General features: G+C 56.8%; 1 protein-coding gene across 1 annotated transcript; it reads right to left on the bottom strand.

Moving 5' to 3' along the window:
- Window positions 1–10,284: 10,284 nt before the first annotated feature.
- MAFB (MAF bZIP transcription factor B) lies at window positions 10,285–13,313 on the bottom strand. Its single transcript, XM_077168601.1, has one exon. It carries the CDS (start codon window positions 13,254–13,256, stop codon window positions 12,285–12,287), a length of 972 nt encoding a protein of 323 aa, XP_077024716.1. The 5' UTR covers window positions 13,257–13,313; the 3' UTR covers window positions 10,285–12,284.
- Window positions 13,314–18,803: the final 5,490 nt, after the last annotated feature.

The following is an 18,803-nucleotide window of genomic DNA, read 5'->3' as shown; positions in this document are numbered from 1 at the left end:
ATGAGCCATAAGACTCTGGGGATCGACCAAGAAGTGGGGACACCCCAGAGAAAGGTGTGGAGGTGGAGAGAGACAGGAGGGGGCATTTGAGAAAGGAAAGGGAAGCAGAATGGAAGCCAAGAAATCACCTTGTTTCTCATGAACTGGAACAAATCTTCAAGGATTTACCTGGCCTAGGAGTATAAGCGGATGATATCCTCTCCAACTCTATCTGGGGGCAAGCTTCCCTCGACTCTATTTCTGCATCTATGCAATGGACCCAGGAATATTTATGCTGACTCCTTTCTATGAGGGATGCCCCACCTTCTGTCTGCAGAAGAGGGTGAGGTGAAGAGTTGAAAGTCATTAGAGGAATGCGGGGGATGGGGGCAGGGCGCAGCTCAAGCACAAGTTTGTTTCCTCCCCTCCCCCACAAGCACCCAAGAGAAATATCCTCTTGGAAAGATGTCAGTCTCCCTTCTTACGGGTTCTGCTTTTAGAGAGTCAATAAAACAGAAAGTAGGAGCTCGGGAAGGGTGATTTTGACTTGAGGACACTGAATACAATCGTTCCTGAATGTTTACAAGAGCGTGTTTACCGCCACACAGCCTGCTCTCCAAACCTCAGCAATTGCCCAAAACAAGAGAGCTGTTGATCTGGGTGTTTTTTTTGTTTAAAAAAATATGATCGCAAATGTCGGATTTAGAGACATTATTTCGTTTTAAAAATAACTTGTCCACAGGACAAAAGTATTGAGGAGACTTTCATCTCAGAAAGCAACAGGGAAGAAGAGCTTTTTTTTTTTTTTATGACGCTGGGGCTGGAAGAAGGAGAGGAGGGAGGGAGAAAAACAAATGGTGCAGGGGGGCTGCAGGGCCTCGGGGAACCCACAAAACCCATCTCCAAGGCCGCTTCCCACTGCTCCACCCTCAGCCTTCTTTTCAAGGACCCATCAGTCCACTCTTGAGGAAAAAGTGAGCTTGAACGCTGCTCTGTCCCCTCCCCCACTTCACCCCTCTCCCACCCAGCGCCCTTCTCCTCCCCTCGTACATCAGACATTGGACACTGAGATGCGTCCTAAAATGCAACCCCTGCACCGCTGATGGGACACGGGATTTTCCAGGATGGTACACAGACCGTTTCCTTTTTTAATTTCAGTGGTTATGTATTCTTTAAGGAATATCAAAAATATAGGTAACAAAAATAAGGGAAATATTACAGATAAAAACATTAATAAAAAATAAGATAAAAAATTAAATATATATATATATATATATATATATTATATCAGCTAAATGCTGATGGGGCTACACGGAAAATGAGCAATAAATGAAATAGACAATCCCAAAGCCTAAAGTGATCAGCGCTATGCAGGAAAAGGAGTTGGGCTGAGCAAGCGGGCAAATACTGGGGGGTGGGGGGGCACCTCTGCCCCCACCCCAGCATAGCTCTACTTTGATCTACTTTTGGATACAGGTTTTTGCATAAAATTTCCCCGTCTCACACTGGAGCGGAAGAGGTCGGGGAGGCTGGGGGGGCAAGGGGTGAGGGGAGAAGTGGCCCAAGTGAGGCTGGAGCCACAGGGGGGGTCAGACTATGAAGAGCCTGGAGAGGCCCTACGAGGCTACAGGACAACTTTGAAGGGTTTCAAGCTGAGATTGCACATGGCGATGGAAGATCTACAATTCAAAATTCGTAAATTTTAGGCTAAAGCAAATGGTTTCTATGCCTGGATAGTTCTTTGTCGAAAATGGAGTTTGGGCCCACAGTGGGGGCCAGCTGCCGCCCGCCTAGCCCTGCTCTCTGCAATACAGCAGCCGCTGGCCACATGTGCCTATTCACATTTAATGAATGAAACCTAAATAATATTTAAAATCTCATTTCTCTGCTGCATGAAAGGAAAGATCTCCCACTAAGCAAAAAGTCTTAAAGCTATTGCTCCTGCCAAATGCATGCTCACTTTTTCCACCCCAACCTGCATGCCTTCCACTTACTTCACCTGAAGGACTCTCATCCTTCCTCTGCCCATCAAAATTCTCCCTCGAGCCCAGCTAAGATACCCTCTCCTCCAGGCAGCCGCTCCTGACTAGCTGGAAGCCATAGGTGCATCTTCCGGCCTCTCACAACCCAGGAGCCCACACTGCAAATCACTTTTCTCTTGCCCTGGTCTCCAGTGGAAAACGATTGGCCAAATCCACTGTGGTTTGTGGTGACAGGACAGGCTGGGCTGTAACAATAAATAACTCTAGAACTTCGGTGCTTTAGCACAACAGAAATTTCTTGCTCACACTGTGCACCCAACATGGGTGTCTGGGTGAGGGCTCTGCGCCTCACAGCCATGCAGGAACCCAGGGACCCAGGCAGAGAGAGGCTCAAACCCTCTTCGAGATGAACCTTCTGGAGCATATGGTCTCTGTGGTGGCCACAGCAGGGAAGGGCGTGCTTGAGGGTCTCACAAAGAGCGACTGAATTCCTCAACGTGGAAAGGACCCAAGTTATTTCCACTCACAGTTCATTGGCAAGAGCTAGTCACACGGTCCCACCAAATTGCAAGGGTGCAAGGGTGCAGGAAAGCAATCCCTCACCTGTGCCCAGAAAGAGAGGAGAACCAGATATTAGTGAGCACTCGAAGTCTCTACAGAAGGCGCCCCCACATCCACCCATTATCCAAACTACAGTGAAGGGGGACCCCCTGCCACTTTAGGACGACTGTGGGAAGGGGACTGGGGCATGAGGAGGGAGGCAAGCCCAGCAGATTCCCTCCCTCCCTCCCTCTCTCTCTCTCCCTCTCTGGCTCTGTAAGCTCCAAGCACTTGAGGGAAAGGTCCAGAAACCAAGTGGGGCCAAACTCCACTTTCAACAAAGAACTATCCGGGCAAAGAAACCATTTGATTCTAACCTAAAATTTACAATTTTTGAACGGCAGATCTTATAATGCCACGTGCCATCTCAGCTTGAAATCCTTCAGAGTTGTCCTATAGCCCTGTATGGCTGTCTCAAGGCTCTTCATAGTCTGAACCCCTCAGGGCTCAGCCTCACTCGGGGTTGTCTCTCCCTGCACCCTCTGCCCCCCAGCCTCCCTGACCTCTTCCACTGTCTCCCACATGCCAACCTTCCTGCCACTACAGACCTTCGCATCTGCTGCCTCCTGCCTCTGCCTGCTCTCTCCAATATTGCAGCCACTAGCCACAGGTGCTATTCAAATTTTAATGAATTCAAACTAAATAATATTTAGCATCGAACATCTCTCTGCATGAACCACATTTCCAGGGCTTGGTAGTCACGTGAAGCTAGTGGCTATTTTTTTGAGCAGTGCAGAAATCCAACACTTGATCATCACAGAAAGTTCTACTGGACCTGCTGTCCTCGCGTTTTCCCCCACGTCTGAGCTAGGTAACTGGTATTCAGTCTCCAGGTCTCAGCTCAAACATCACTCTCCCAGGGAAGCCCTCCCTGACCACCCGCCCTCCAGTCCAGGCCAGCTTTGTTGTCACACGCTCTCAGAGGGCCAGGCTGCTTTCCTCCATGGTGATTAGCTCTTTTTGAAATTGTGCTCTCCTTAATGCAGTATTCGGCTGCTTCCACCCTCCATTGTTAGATCACAAACTTGATCGGGGCAAGGATGGGTTCCGGTTTTGCACATTGTACCGCTGGCACCTACCACAGTGTTTGACATGCGGAAGACACAGCAAGCATTTATCCAAGGGCTGAATGAGTGGTTTTAGTACTGTACAGCTGCTGGAAGTGAAATGTTCACTGAGCACAGGGTCACCGCAGCTGTGGAAAACAGCAGGTTGCTGGGACCCAAAACTTTGGTGAGCAGTCACAGCTCCAGAGACCGAAGTCCCTGCTGCAACAAGCCTGGTCTCAACCCAGAATCTCCAGCTGACTCTTGGGCGCAACTCCTCGCCAGGGACCCCACGTGCTATCCCTCCGGGGTAACTTCTGTCGTCACTGCATAAGCCGGGTCTCAGGGAGTCACACACTGCCTCTCCTCTGCCTCCAACCCTGCCCTCGTAGCAGCAGTGTGGAAGGGCTTCCTTTGATAGAAGAGCCCTGGGAATGGGGACCGGCCTGGCATATTTGCTGGGATGCCCGGCTAAGCACAGAGCAGCATGCCACGGGCTCCTAGCACATATGTGGTACTCGCATGGAGCAAACATTGGATTGCACAGCCCTGGAGTTGACAGGTAGCATGCAGAAGCTGTGCGACTTACAGAGGTTGGTGGGGAGTGCTTGAGTGCTTCCCATAAATATTTATGGGAGTTTGGGCCTCCATTAACCCCATCAGTGCCAAGCTTCACTTGTTGCATGTTGCTTGTGTGTGAACGAATGTGTAGGGTACATATATACGTGTATGGTGTGAATGTAAGCATGCAGGGATGCATGTGGGCATGCCTGCAATTTACAAGAGCATATGTGCATGTGTTATCAACTGTGTTTCAGTGTGTATATTAATCTATACAGACGTGCACCATCGTGACCATTGTATTATACTGTGAGAATGTGTGTGCACATCTAGGCACGGATCTGTGTGTGTGGGTACACTGTTGTGTCCATACATGCAATATGTGTGCACGTAAATGTGTGCGCGTGAATATGAGCATATATCACAAATGAGCATACGTGAGTTCTGTTTGAATGTGTGCATGTACAAGCGTCTGCCTCTGCACAAATAGGCATGGGTGTGTGCACATGGATAGCTATGGCTTGTGCCTGCTCTGAGTGTATCCAAAGCTTCAACATCACCCCAGAAAAAACTCTGGTTAAGCTGTCTTTGATTACAACAAAATTGCCTCACCTAGAGGCTGCTTCTTCTCTAAACACTTGCTTTGGTAATTATGATGCATTTACTGGAAAGTTCCATTGAGAACAGACGAAAGCGAGAGGACTGTTAATTAACTACAAACAGCAGGAACATCCTAAGTCGATGATGCCCAAACTGGACCTACACACACACAGACACACGCACGCACACGCACGCACACGCACGCATGCACACATGGTCTGTCCCATCATTGCCTGCTTGTTCCTCCGTCAGTGACTGAAATGAGTGATGGGTAGGGCCGAGGTTTTCTCCTGACACCCTGCGTTCGTTCTGCTGCATCTCCAAGTCTCCACCACCCACCTCCTTGGTGGACAGGGGCCTTGAAGCTGGAGAACCTGAAATGTACCCCAAGAAAGTGATCAGTCTCTACGAAGAGAATTAGGGAGGAAATTGTCTCCAAACAGGGGTATTTCCCACCCTCCATACCTCTCTCCCAGCTCCCAAGTATTTTGGAAACAAGGGAGAGAACTTAGAGAGTTTGGTGGCAAAAATACAAATCTTGTCATCAGAAGGTCTGGGTTTCAAGCTCTGGACCCTCCAGTGGGTGTGGGGCAAGCCAAGGCCTAGTTTGCCCCCTTGGGACACGTGGGAAATGGCAGCCCATGCTCCAGAGTCGAGCGCAGCTCAACCACAGAGTAACCACAAGGTTGGCCCCCCTTCGCCTGCCCTATGACCTGGCGCCCCATCTCCATGGGAAGCGACACGGGCTCCAGGCTCAGGTTCCCAGGACATGAAGGAGGACATCGGGGCAGGCAGAGCTGGGCTACCAGGCCGGTCTGGCCCAGGCCCCTCCTCAGTAGGGCCTCCGGGCATGTGACCCTGGCTGAGCAGGTGAGGGGAGATGGCAGATCAGGAGAAGAAACACTCAAGAGCGAACTCAGAGCAGCCTGGACTCTGAGTTCCCTTGGCGCCTTTCCCAAATGTACTCACAGACCAGATGATGCCGGCCTCACCCCCTCCGCTCGGAGATGGGTGCGCTCAGGCTTCCCACCCACTGTCCACTAACTGGAGGAAGCCCAAGCCCTGGTAAGATGCCTACAGCTCCAGAAAGGAAAACGCATTAATACAGATATTGGGTTTGTGGCGTCCACCTCCCTCCTCGCTCTGAAACTGGCTCCTTCCAGAAAGCACCAGGCCTCTTCCCACCACCTTGGTGGAGGCCCCTCCAGCCTGAGGGCGGCTGCTCTTTTACATGAAAGTCACTTCACGGTCAAAGAATTCAGAGAAGCAACTAAAACGGGAGTTTTGCTTCAGAACAAACCCTTCTCGTTGATTTAGGGGGCTTTCCATATTGGGGCAGCAATTTATCTCATATATTTAATTTCTTCTAAGTGAGAACAGTTAGCTCTGATTTTCTTCTCTAACTGCATCTTTTAAGAGATTCATGTGTAGGACACGGAGAAGGCATGTAAGGCACCAGGAAGTGGTACAGGGCATGGAAAACATGGGTAGGACGTGGGGGGGATGTGGGGGGCATGGAGGAGGCGTGGGGCACAAAGAGTATGTGCTCCCCAGCTGAAAATGGAGCTCACCATACACTCCACACCTGCCTTGGGAAGTGCAGCCCTTCTTTGCCAACTCAGGACAGGCAGAGCTGTAGAAAGAATGAGCTTCCAAAAGCTGCTACTGTTTCTTCAAAAGGAGCCTCAGCTTCTGGGTCAGAAAAGCCGCAGCCCGGAAGGCATGCCGTGGCTGCTTGCACAGCCCAGGTACACCCAGGACACAGGACTCTCCCTTCCCTGCAGCTGGCGTGTCTCCTGAGAGTGTCACACTGGGTTCAGCGCTAGCTGTGCTGCTTCTAATCAGAGGGATTGCTTTTAGGAGGGCTGCTGCTGGAGAAGATGCTGCCTATAGGATGTGCCAATCAAAGACTTTTATTTTGGTGGGGGGAGGAGGGGCAGAGCAAACCTCTAATCCTTCCTTCCTTACATAACAAATCCAAACACAACTGTCTCTGGGAAGAGGGGCCAGGCCACCGTCAGACTGCCGGCTGCATTGGGAAGGGTTACGCAAGAAGCCAGTTCAGGGTTTTTCATTCTGAAAACAGAAAGGCCCAGAACGCAGGTTTTACATTTGAAAGCCTGAAAGGGAATAACTAGAATCTCAAAATCCAGCTGTTTCCAGGATCCTGAGAGAAAGAGCCGGGCAGAGCGAGTGCCGATGGGGGAAGGGGAGATAGAGAGTAGGGGATCGGCCTTGTGTGGCAGAAGCTATAGCCCTAGGGCCACAGAAAAAGCCAAATGACCAGCCTGGCATCTCTGGCACATCTCCCTGCAGCTCCCATGTGAGTGGGTCCAGGGGGCCCCTGGCCAGGCACATGCTGGAGTAGGTAGGTAGGAGCTGGGTGGCCTCTGGCAGGATGAAAGGTCGCCCTGCCTCAAAATTGCAGAGAGACCCCTGGCTAAAGGAGGCCCCTCTGTGCCTAAGAAAGGAACCTGGGTTTCAGGGCCCAGCCTCAGCTTCCACAGAGGTCCTTTGCATGGAAAGCTGAGGTTTGCCCCCTCTCCAGCCAGCCGGCATCTTTGCTTCCTCCGCACACAGCCCGGACCGCAGGAGGGAAGGCAAAGGCTGGACAGCTGCAGCGGTCAAGGCCACGCACCTGCTGGGCGGGCCCCGGGCAGGCACTGTGAGGGGCTCCGGGGAGCAGACCCCAGGGCTCCAACCCTCCGCGCCTCCCCAGCACACACCAGACCCCTCAGGAGCGGCTCCCACAGCCCTTCCCTCCCAGGCAGCCCCGGCATAAAAGGCAGAAAAGAATACGGAGAAAGTTTTCTGAAATGACCCAGGTTACGCGGAAGGGCTGAACGACTGGGAAATGGCGAAGAAAGAATGTTAGGGGCGAAGAGGCAAAGGCGGGGACTGGTGCGCGACAGGACCGGGGCCTCGGGGACGCTCCCTCCCCGCCCGCCCGAGAGACGCCCGGATCCCGAGAAGGGAGCTTCGCACCCGAGCCGATCGGCCCCCGCAGGAACGCGGCTCCGACCCGAGCCACCGTCGCGGGGCCTGTGTACGCCGCCCGCTTGCGTTCCGTGTCCGGGTGGGTTTGTCTCCACGCGCGTCCCCGGGTGCAGGAGCCGGCCCGGCTAAGTGGCGACGCCCCCGTGCCGGCTTGGAAGATTCCTGGCGCCCGGACGGCTTTTCCCCGGGGGGCGGGGAGGCCCGTGAGAAGAGCCAGGGGAAAGGGTGGGACTGAGAAAGGGGGTGAGGGTTGCGGGACGCCGCCGGGGTGAGCGGAGTCGAAGAGCCTCGGGACTTAGCTCGCCTTCCCCGCGCGGGTGGGCGCAGGGCGTGCGGCCTCTCGGCGGGTGGGCCTGGCAGGCTGTGGGCAGAGACGTGGCCGGGTACCGAGGCCCCGGCTGTGGCCGTGCCCTCCCGCCTCTGCACGGCTCTCGCCCTCGTGTGCCCCGGGCCTCGCGGTGCTCAAATGGTGGGTCGATGCAAAGCCTGGCAGTGCCTGCGCAGACGTCGGTGAGGACCCAGAGGGTGGGTGTCTAAGGGTCCAGCTGTATCTCAAGTGTGGCGCTGCGGACGTCCTGGGACTGTCGACTTCCCCAGGAGCAGTTGGCCACCCTCCACCCCCTGGGCCACCGTGTCTTTCTGGCTGAGGCGTCATGGGGCAGTCACTGGGTGGGTGTCTGTGTCTCTGAGCCGAAGGTAAGAAAGACCCATGCTTCGGAGTTTGTGTCCATTCCCAGTTTGGAGGTTTTGCACATACAGAGTGGAGGTGACCCGGAGAGGCAAGGGGATGCCAATCCGTTTGGGATGATTTCAAGGGGAATCAGGCCACCTAGTTTAGGGCCTCAACCCTCAGTCCCCCTTGGCCTCTGAGCCATGCAGCAGGGCTTCTCCCCACCATGGAGGCGCCGGTCCACCTGGCAGAAGCTTCTTTTGCCCCAAAGGGGATACAGCTGTCCACGGGATGTGCTCGCGTGTATTCGTACTTGCACACGCAATTACCCAGCTAATCATACCCCCTGCTCCTTCATCTGCGTACACACAGGCACAGCCAGACTCAGCTGCCCTCTTTCCTTCCAGGCCACAGCAAAAACCTTCCCTGCTAGACACCACTTTGGTTTGGTGAAATGAACTGGGACTTGAAATTAAATTTGAGTTAGAACCGTAGACTTCTCTCCTACTAGCAATACCAAGGCGCTCTATATAAAGCAAATTACTGCTAATATTATTTGCATGCTATTCACATGCTTAGTTTTTGTTTTGTTGCTTTTCTCCAGGCCTTCTTTCCTTGTCTACCCCACCTAGACCACCCCCCACCCCACCCACAAGCATCCAGGGATCCTGGGCAAATCTATTTCCTACTAGTTTCACCCTTCCATTCCTGCTCCCAGATTCTCCCCAGCTCAGGTGCCCAGCTGAGGCTCTGCTCCTGGGTTTCCCTACACCTCTCCATTGGGGTCCTGACAGTGCACACTAAGGACTCCCAGCCAGAGACCCCAAAGCTGGAAGACTTTGCCTCCCCTCCGTGGATATGGGGTCTGGGGAGACGGGAGACCTCTCGGAGCCTGCAGTTGCCAAAGACGCACCGAGTGCGTCTGGGTTTGGGGGGTCCTGCCCTGCCTCTCACAAGTGTCTGAGGCCGACTCTGACTGGAACTGCGAGGAAGAGAAGAGGGGCTGGGGGACACACAGGCAGGTACCGCCGTTTGAAGTGCCCCTGAAGAGCTCAGAAAAGAAAAGCCTCTCCCAGAGGGGATCTTCAGGCCACGGTTGGTCGGTGCCTGCTGAGCCGGTACGATGCCCCACTCCCTCCCCAACCCAAATGCAAGGAGTCGAGGAACTCCGTGTCCAGCAACTCAGTACCCTGCTGCGAGCATCGGGCTCCCGGGGAGCCCCGAGGGCACCGCCCCAGCGAACAGGTCCGCACACAGGGACCTTTGACTAAAGAGCTCTGCACCCCAAGGCCTGGCACTGGACTCTGCCTGCTTCTACAAGCTCTCGGCACAGCAGGACGGGCCTCCGCTCAGGACAGGAGGTCTGGTTCTGAGCAGATTGTGAGATGTGTGAGACGTGCGGGAGCAGGAGAAAGTTGGGAGCCGTGCAGCCCGGGTGGGAGAGCGAGGGCTGCGGGGCCGGCTGGGACTGAGCGCTGGGAAGAGGCTGCTTCCCCCTGAAGACGATGGCTCCCAGGCTCTGCCGGCCGCAACCTGGGAGTCCTGATGCCGGAGTCTGAAAGCCCCGCAAAGGTGGCCTCTGTGTCACACCCAGAGTCTCCAAGGCCTTTCAGACCCGCACCCTCTCGGCTCACAAACCAGCTCCCATCCAGCGCCTAGGGTGAGAAGCAGAGAACACGGTTGAGGGGCACGTACACACACACGCACTCACACACACGCACTCACACAAGGGAGGGATGTGCCGGGACATAGTTTGCTTTGCTATCGGCCAAGATGATGAGAATACCCCCAAATCGGTGCAACTCTTGAAGGCGCAAGACCAGAAAGTCAAACTCATACAAACACGGAGTCCTCTAAATAAACACCATCTCCATGGTTTTAATAAGCAAAATAGGAAACCATTTTAATAACCAAAAAACAGAAACCAGTCTGAATAAAACTACAATAGACTAGGTTTTAATATTTTCATATCATAAGCAGGGTTTGAAATTGATCCCTTATTTTACATGAAATAAAAACAATTTCCATTGCGGCAAGTTTGATTTCAACACAGTTGAATCCGTAAAAACCGAAGCTCGTTTCTGATGCAGGACAAATATCCACAATATTTAAAACTGCAAGCACCATGCGGTTCATACAATCTTGTTATTACTGTTAATTTATCAACTAATACAAACTCAAAAAATGCATCCGGCCAGCAGCGCCAGCGATTTCAAATGGGAACTAAAAAATACGCTTTTCAATTTGGTATTTTTGACAGTGCAACTTAAATCCTTTAACTGACCTGCAGAAAAAAAAAATCAAAAATAAAACACACCCAGATCTTCCCTATAACTACTGTACAATCGAAGGAAAGGAGCGGGGCACCACCAAGAACTCATCCGCTATCTCAGAAGCAGGGAAAAGAAACACACGTAACTAGTAAGTTGGTCTAAAGAACGCGCTTGAAAGTTGCAAAATTGCTTGCCAATGTTTGGGTTTACGGTTCAATCAGAGCACGGCGGATGGGTCAATGCAAGCTCAGGTCTATTGCTCGGTTCTGGAGAAGCTGCTCACCCAGCGGCCTGCAGTCCCTGCAATTAGAGGGGACCCGCAGAGTTGCAAAGGGACCCTGGGGTGATTCTGGTTACAATAAAAAGCTAAGAACAAGACACTATTCTGCTTTCCTCTTTTGTTCAGAGTGTCAGTTTGGCTTGAAGACAGGGCAGGGAGCAAGCATGCTCTGGGGTCCCTGGGGGGGTGGGGGGATCTCCGGGGATGGGGCCCCGTGTCTTCTCTTCTCTCTCAACTCCAATAAAACTGAAAACTAAAGGGGGTGGGAAAAGAGGACTGACTGGAGACTGGGAAGGGGGAGAGAACATGCAACTTCCAAGGGTGCCCCAAGACAAAGTTGTTTTCTGGTGCTGATGCAAAATGCCCGAAACTTTTCATTCTTTACTTACAAAAAAAGAAAAAAGAAAAGAAAGAAAAGCCAGAATAAAAAGCCCAAACCAAGACACTCAGCTTGCGGCCACGTTCTCTACACGGTTTGGCGGGGCGGATATTTACAAGCCGGGATTGAAACCCGCACGGCGCACTCCGCCGCCCGAGTTTCGGAACAGCCATCCCTTCTCACCCAAAGAAACAAGGAGGTTATGATCCATGATCAACAACATGCTAAAGTTAAACAAGAAAAATGGTACAAAATAGAAATTATTACCATACATGTCCAGCATGCAGGATTAATATTTTTAATGCAGATTTTCGTATTTTTTTTTTTCTATATAATCGAGCAGGCAATAAAACTGATGAGATTGGCGCGCCGAGAACGTCCTAACCGAGGCCCGCAGTCTCGAGATCGAGAGCCAGCGGAGCCCGGGCAGACAGGTCCATTTGTCCTTCCTTCCTCCGCTTAGCCTCGCCTCGCGCCTGCGGGCACGCAGGGTCCCTCTCCTCGGTGCTCTCCTCCTGGGGCGGACCGCGCTGCGGGCGGCTAGGCGGCGGCCTCGGCTTAACACGCAGAGTTCCGAAAGCCAGGACTCTCCGGGCGGCCTTGGCAACTCCTCAGGACTAGAGTTCGCCGCCCTCCAGCCTGGAGAAAAGTTGCTGCGGGACCTCCCACCCCCTCGTCTCTCTCTGGCTCTGCTCGAGGCTAGGAGGCGGCGCTGGCGCGCGCGGCTTTTCGCCTTGGCCAAGGTCCCTGCCCGCGCGCCCGCCCGCGGCCCGCGCGCCCTTCCTCCCTCTCCCTCAAGTCAAACAGGTCAGGGCTGGGGCCGTGGCAGGGACAGGGTCCGGGAAGGTCCAGGGCTTGGGGACACGGGACGGGGAGGCCGGACCGGGGCTCGGGCGGGGGCCGGGACCCGCCACGACTCACAGAAAGAACTCGGGAGAGGAGGGGCTGTCGCTGGTGGAGCCCGCCTCCCTGAAGCCGGAGTTGGCGAGTTTCTCACACTTGACCTTGTAGGCGTCTCTCTCGCGGGCCAGCCGGGACACCTCCTGCTTAAGCTGCTCCACCTGCTGAATGAGCTGCGTCTTCTCATTCTCCAGGTGGTGTTTCTGCTGAACGCGTTTATACCTGCACGACTGGGCGTAGCCCCGGTTCTTCAGGGTCCGCCGCTTCTGCTTCAGGCGGATCACCTCGTCCTTGGTGAAGCCCCGGAGGTGGCGGTTCAGCTCGCGCACGGACATGGATACGAGCTGGTCGTCGGAGAAGCGGTCCTCCACGCTGCCGCCGCCGCCCGCCGCCGTCGCCGCGGCCGCCGCGTGCTGCCCCGGCCCGGGGTGGCTGGTGGGCAGCTGCTGCGTGGGACTGGCCGCGCTGGACGGCGGCGGCGACGCTTGGTGATGGTGGTGATGGTGCGGGTGTGCGTGCGGCCCCAGGTCGTCGTGGGCCACGCCGGCCGCCGGGTACGCGTGGTGCGGGTGCGGGTGGTGGTGGTGGTGGTGGTGGTGCGCGCCGCGGAAGCCGTCGAAGCTCTGCAGCGGCTGCGGCACTGGGTGCGAGCCTATGAGCGCCTCCACGGCGTCCTCGGGCGTCAGGTTGAGCGCCTCGGGGTTCATCTGCGGGTAGTTGCTCGCCATCCAGTACAGGTCCTCGAGGTGGGTCTTCTGCTCGGTGGGGCTGAAGCTGGGCGACGAGGGCACAGAGCTGCACGGCGTGCTGAGCGGCGTGGACGACACCGAGCCGGTCGGCTGCAGGCGCGTGCAAGGTCGGCCTGGGCGCTCTGCGCGCCCCAGCGGCTCCTTCTTTACGTCGAACTTGAGCAGGTCGAAGTCGTTAACATACTCCATGGCCAGCGGGCTGGTGGGCAGCTCCGGCCCCATGCTCAGCTCCGCGGCCATCGCTGAAGCGGGGCGCAGCCGCCGCTGCCGCCCGGGAAACTTTGCGGCGGGCCGGGGCGCGCCGAGCCGAGCGCGGGGGCGAAGAGCGGCGAGCCGGGGAGGCGGGGAGCCGAGGGCGCAGCGGGCCGGGGCCGCCGGCCAAGCCTTTGTCTGGGGACGCGGCTGCGCGCCGGAGAGTCCCGAGGCTGCCCGCTCTGCCCGAGAGCTCGGGGCTGTGGCCGGGTAGGGCCGGGCCGAGCTGGGCGGGGTGGAGAGGCGAGCGGGGCGCGGGGCTGGGCGGAGGGGAGGTGCGGGGCGAGCGCCCGCCGCTCGCTCTCTACCTCTTTTGCTCTCGGGCTGTCTCGCTCACAGCCGCTCGCAGCCCGGCGGTGCAGCTGTGCTGAATCCGGAGCCGCCGCCGCCTTTTATCGCCTTCCTGATGTCACAGGGGCGCGGGGGCCCGGGCGGCCCGGCGCGCTGGCCAATGGCTGCACGGCCCCCGCGGCCGGGCGGCGCAGGGCGGGGCGCGCCTGACAGCTCCTCCGCCCCCCGCGTCAGCTGACTCGCGGCCGGAGCTGCCCGGGAGCCGCTGAGGCCTGGCGGAGGGCTGGAGCCGAGTGGGACGGTCCGCCCGGCCCAGCCCCCCGCACTCTCCTGGCCCCGGCCCCCGTGCGCTCGCCTCCCGTGCGCCCCTGTCCCCCACCCGGGACCGGATCGCCGCGTCCACCCCCACACGCCCTCTCCTCCCTTTATTCCCTTTGCACCGCCCCCCCCACTCCCAGCTCGTGTCATCCCCAAGGAGGCTCACAAGGGGCACCGCGACGACGCCTCCCGGGCCCTTTGTTCCCAGGCGGCCCCCGCGGGTGGGGGTCGCTCCGTGTGTCCGCGCTGCTGCGGGTCGCGTGCAATACACGCCTGTGTTTCTGGAGGTCTGCGTGTATTTAAGTGTGTGTGTCTGTGTGTATGTGTGTCCGTGTGTGTCAGGGTTGGGGCTCCAAGAGTTGTGTTCAGACCCAACACTTGGCCGCAGGGTCTAGGGGATTCCGTTCTCCTCCCGGTGGGTGCAAGGACCGAGCCCTGAGATGCGACACCACTGACCCGGCCGCTCCCCGCGCTCACCCCACCCCCAAAGGCACACGATTCAAAGTGTGGGTAATGGATCAGCCAAAAGGCCCCGAACCCCTTTCCTTCGCCAAACGCGCAGTGCCCCGAGCGCCCCGAGGCCTGGGGTCGAGGCCAGCCTGGGGCCGTGCTTCGGGAGGCTGTCGGCAGCCGGGGACCGGGCCCTGTTTTTGTTTGAACGTTTTGTAACCACTAAAGCCGATCCAAGCGTCAGCCCGCCGCCGAGAGGCTCAAACAGGCATAAAGTGCGACCCCAAGTGGCCACTAGGCGCAAAAGCGTGAATAGCCACCCGGCCCGCTGCGCTGCGTTGGGCTTGGACGGCGCTTGGGACCCGCGCGCTCTCCCGACCTGGCCCGACCGGAGCAGCCCAGAACGCAAGCCCTGCGTGCACCGGGCACCAGGACGGGGGCCCCTCCGGCTACGCACAGATGTCCCGGTCCGGTCCTTGGTCTCAGCCGCAAGCCCCACGCTGGCCGCCCCCTTTAAACTCCGCGCCCCGACCCTCGGGGGATGCCCGCCGGCTGTTCCTCGCGCAGAAAGGTCCTGTGGCCAAAAGTGAACACGCTAAGGCGAGGGAGCCCAGGGCTGCCGGGCCAGCACCGCCGAGCGCAGACGCGAAGCCCGGAGCCCGCCACACCGGGTATCGGGACAAGACTCCTGCACTGAGCACCCTCCCTACTCCTGTGCAGGATGGCCAGAAATAAGGGGTTCTTCCCGAGACCCCGGGCCCAGACGCTGAAACCGGATAAATCGTGAATTCGCTGGACCCGGAGGCCAGACCCGCCTCCCGCGTCGCCTTCTGTGGTTCAGCTCTGGGTGCGCGCGGACAGGCGGGATGAGAACGCGCTAGGTAAGTGAGTCCCGGCCGCGGCCTGCGCGGGACCCGCACGACCCGCAAAGTGGGGGCAGGTGGGTCACACCCACGCAGACTCGGCCAGATAGTGTGTGCGTGCATGTTTTGCCTCCAACTAATCTGAAAATCCGCTCTATTCTCTTACGCCCTCGCAGAGTCTTGGGTAAGGCGTGGTCTTGGGCCACCTATTTTTAGTAAAACGAATATATTTTAACTGAAAGTTGGACTGAAAGATTTGATTCCACATCTGTAATGCTGGGAGAGCCGGTCTTCAACTCTCTCCCAGATGCGTGCTCTGCGCACAAAACAATTCTGCTTCCTCTCCTGGGACCCTGGGCCGGGTCGCTGCCCCGCCCCTGCCCAAAGTTGGGAGCGGGAGTCGCCGACCGGTCCCGGTCGCGGTCGCCCGCGGAGGGCTCACACTTGGAGCGCGATTCCGCCGGGAGCGCGTGCAGGCTGCGCGGGGCCGACTGCCTTGGGTCTGTGCGCACTGAGGCTCCCGCTCGAGACGGTCAGGGCCGGACACTCACGCCCGGATCTCTCAACGCCCCCACACCCCGCCCCCACCCCGAACTGCGGCTAGCAGCCCCCTCCCCCACCCCCATCCCCATCCCCACCCTCACCCCCGGGCAGTGAGAGACCTGGGGCTCCGAAAGCGCGACTGACACTGCGCCTGCTGCGTGTCTGTCCCCCGCGCGTCCCCTCGGGTCTGTCTCAACCGTGCCACCGAGGACCACGAAACGTGTTTCGAGAGTGTGGACCCCCGAAGTCCTGGCCGTTCTTGCGGCCCCAGCTCTATGGCTCCAAATTTCCCGCTACCCGCAGGCTTCCTGCCGCTGTTTCGAGGTCTCCAGGATCGGCCTTTGTCTGGGCAGGCGCCCTCTTCTTTGTCCCTGGCCTCCATCTCTTTTGCGGTCACTCCCTTCCCCGGGGCTCTGACTGGGTTGCCTCTGTCCGGCTCTAGGTTTCCTCCCTCCAGCCACCTTTCTTTGCCGTTCGTCCAACTTGATCACTCCTTCCTTTTCTCCCTGCACCCCTGGCCACCAACCGCCACCAAAAAATGTTGGAAACACCTCCCACGCTTGACACGCAGACTGCCAGGTGGTCGAGGCCGCTAAAGGACAACGGACCTCCCCCCGGCCTCCCCCAGCCCGAGCACCTGCTGCGCCCTGCCGCGGGGTCCCGGCGCCCCAAACCCTTCGGCCTTCGGCCTTCGGCTCCGGACAGCCACGCGGGCCACAGCCTCTCCGCGCCTGGGGACTTGGGATCAGCGTGCTAAGCACAGGGCCAGTGGGTAGACAGCCGCACCCGGCAGCGGCACACCATCCCCAAAAGGCAGGTGGGGTCGAGGGCAGGGAGAAGAAAGAGAGAAGGGGTGGTGGACGAAGTGGGGAGTAGGGGAGGAGACGCGAAAAGAGCTCCAGGCAAGCCAGCAGAAACAGGAGCAGAGCGTGGAGTCCCAGTTCTCCTTTGAGGGGAAGCCGAGGACTGGCGGCCGCCAGAGCCCCTCAATTGAACAAAGTTTGTTATCTCTAGTGCTGAAACCCCAATCTTGAGATTTTTATCCAAAAGTAACCCCCTCTCCCCATCCACCCCGGGCTGGACCAGAGGCGATGCGTCCTGGGCGCACCATCTCGGGATTCTTTAAAAGGAAGGGAAGGAGCGGGCTCTGCGCTGTGGGAACCGCCGCGGAACTTGCGGACACCCGGGAAACAGGAGATTACTCCTTAAGAGAGCAGGGGCCCTGGCGCAACGCCCAGTACGAAGTTGTGGTGCCTGCCGGGTCCCCCGCCCCTGCCCAGCCTGCTGGATAACTCGAGAACGGTCCCGCGGCGCGTTCAGTCCGCAGCTCCGCCGTAGACCCATGACTTCTCGGAGAGCTGCAGGTGTTTGGTGCACGAGTGGGTGTCTCCACGTGCGTGTGGTTATGGTGGTGGAAGGCGTGCAAAGGTAGGTCTGTGTGTATGTGTGTGTGTGTGTGTGTGTGTGCGTGTGTGTGCTGGATGGGTAGGCGCAGCACGCGGCATGCACCGAATTGCAGGGCTAGCATCTCCCACCCTCAGAGTCCCTTTGATTGCAGGATGGTGCCATCTGGAGATCCCAGGCAGAGACCGGCGGTCCCAAGGGCCCCACGACTGAATTTTCCAGGGAAGGGCCATAGTCTGGGGACCTGCAGGTATCCCTTTCTGCATTTGTACTACCCAGATGTAGAGCCACGTCTCCTCCAGGAAGCCAGAGGTCTCTGCCACCTTTGTGAGACCCCCTGTGAGAGTGTTATGCTGCCCCCACCCAAGCGCTTCCACTGCCCTTCCCAAAGATAGCTGTCGTGTCCACTCTCCACTGTCTCACACAATGACCATCAGATTCCATCCAGGGGCTTCCAAAGGAGTTCTGGGTCCTCCCTCGTCTGTCGGCAGCCAAGGCACCCAGCGGGTCCCAGCAGGCAGCCAAGTTATCTGGACTCTCTGCAAAGCCCTTACACTACACCACCTGGGAGTGGGAATTTATTATTAAAACTTATTTCACCTGCTTTTTTTTACGTTGTTGTAATGTGACTCGAGCATTTTTAAATGACATACGTGGCTCGTATTCTAGTTCTCTTGGCCAGTACTGCGTTAGACAAGGAAGGGACAGTCCAGCGTCCCGTATAGATGGGATATTTGATAATATCCCCTCCCATTTGCACAGGGGTTTGCAAAGCCTTTTGTCTTATCCATTCTCATTCAATCCCCCCAACTCTGTGAGGAAGCAACTATACTGTCCCTGTTTCACAGAGGTAGATAGGTAACAGCCTTCTAAGAGTTTTATGCATATCCATTCAGTCCTCACAACCACCCTCTGAGTTGGGGAGGATTATCCCGTTTTTACACAAAGGAGACCAAAGCCCCGAGAGTTGTAGTGGTTTCTTTAAAGCTATCCAGCATTCTGGCCCCAAGTCCTGCACTCTGAATTCCATGAAGGTGGGGTGGCATCCCAGGGACCCAGGTCCAGATGTCAGCGGTTTTTCTCCAGCTGCTCTCTGGGTCAGGAGTGTCAATTCCACAAGATTAGTGATTCCATTCGAGTCACTGATTCTAAGGGCAATGTTCAGTGGTGTTTTCTTGTCGATAATGGTCAAACATCTTTCTGCCCCTTGTTTTTCCCTGTCCCTTCTCTGGGAGGTAACTGTGTGGGGCTGGGGAATGGGAGAGAAACCAAGCCTGGTGTGAGCCAAAGGAGAGAAAATTTGCATTGTCCTCGCATCCTTCCCTTATCCTTGGCCTCAGCCTGACCTCTAAACTTGATTCTGACCCTTGACCCTGCCTCTAGCCTGAGTTTGGCCTTCAGCCCCCATTCATCCATCTCTTAAATATTAGGGGTCTTAAATATAAGTGGCTTAGTGTGATGAGAAGCTTATTGCCCCACTCAAAGCCACTGTTCAGTGAGGGGTGACCGTGAGGACTCACAGATGTCCATGAGGGCTCACAGATGTCCATGAGGGCTTCCTCCCTGTGACCTCATGAGGACCCACCTTGCCTGTGACCCCAGAGCCAGAGGTTCTGGCACCTCACCTTTGCTCTGAGGGCTGAAGCCCTCACCTCCAGCAATCCAA

The sequence above is a fragment of the Tamandua tetradactyla genome, chromosome 1, assembly GCF_023851605.1.
Source record: "Tamandua tetradactyla isolate mTamTet1 chromosome 1, mTamTet1.pri, whole genome shotgun sequence".
NCBI lineage: Eukaryota > Metazoa > Chordata > Mammalia > Pilosa > Myrmecophagidae > Tamandua > Tamandua tetradactyla.
Note: the sequence above shows the minus strand (reverse complement) of the source record. Positions and strands in the feature narration are given on the sequence as shown.

Coding starts and splice junctions, on each gene's coding strand:
- MAFB (XM_077168601.1), bottom strand. CDS start 13,256: ATGGCCGCGGAGCTGAGCATGGGGCCGGAGCTGCCCACCAGCCCGCTG.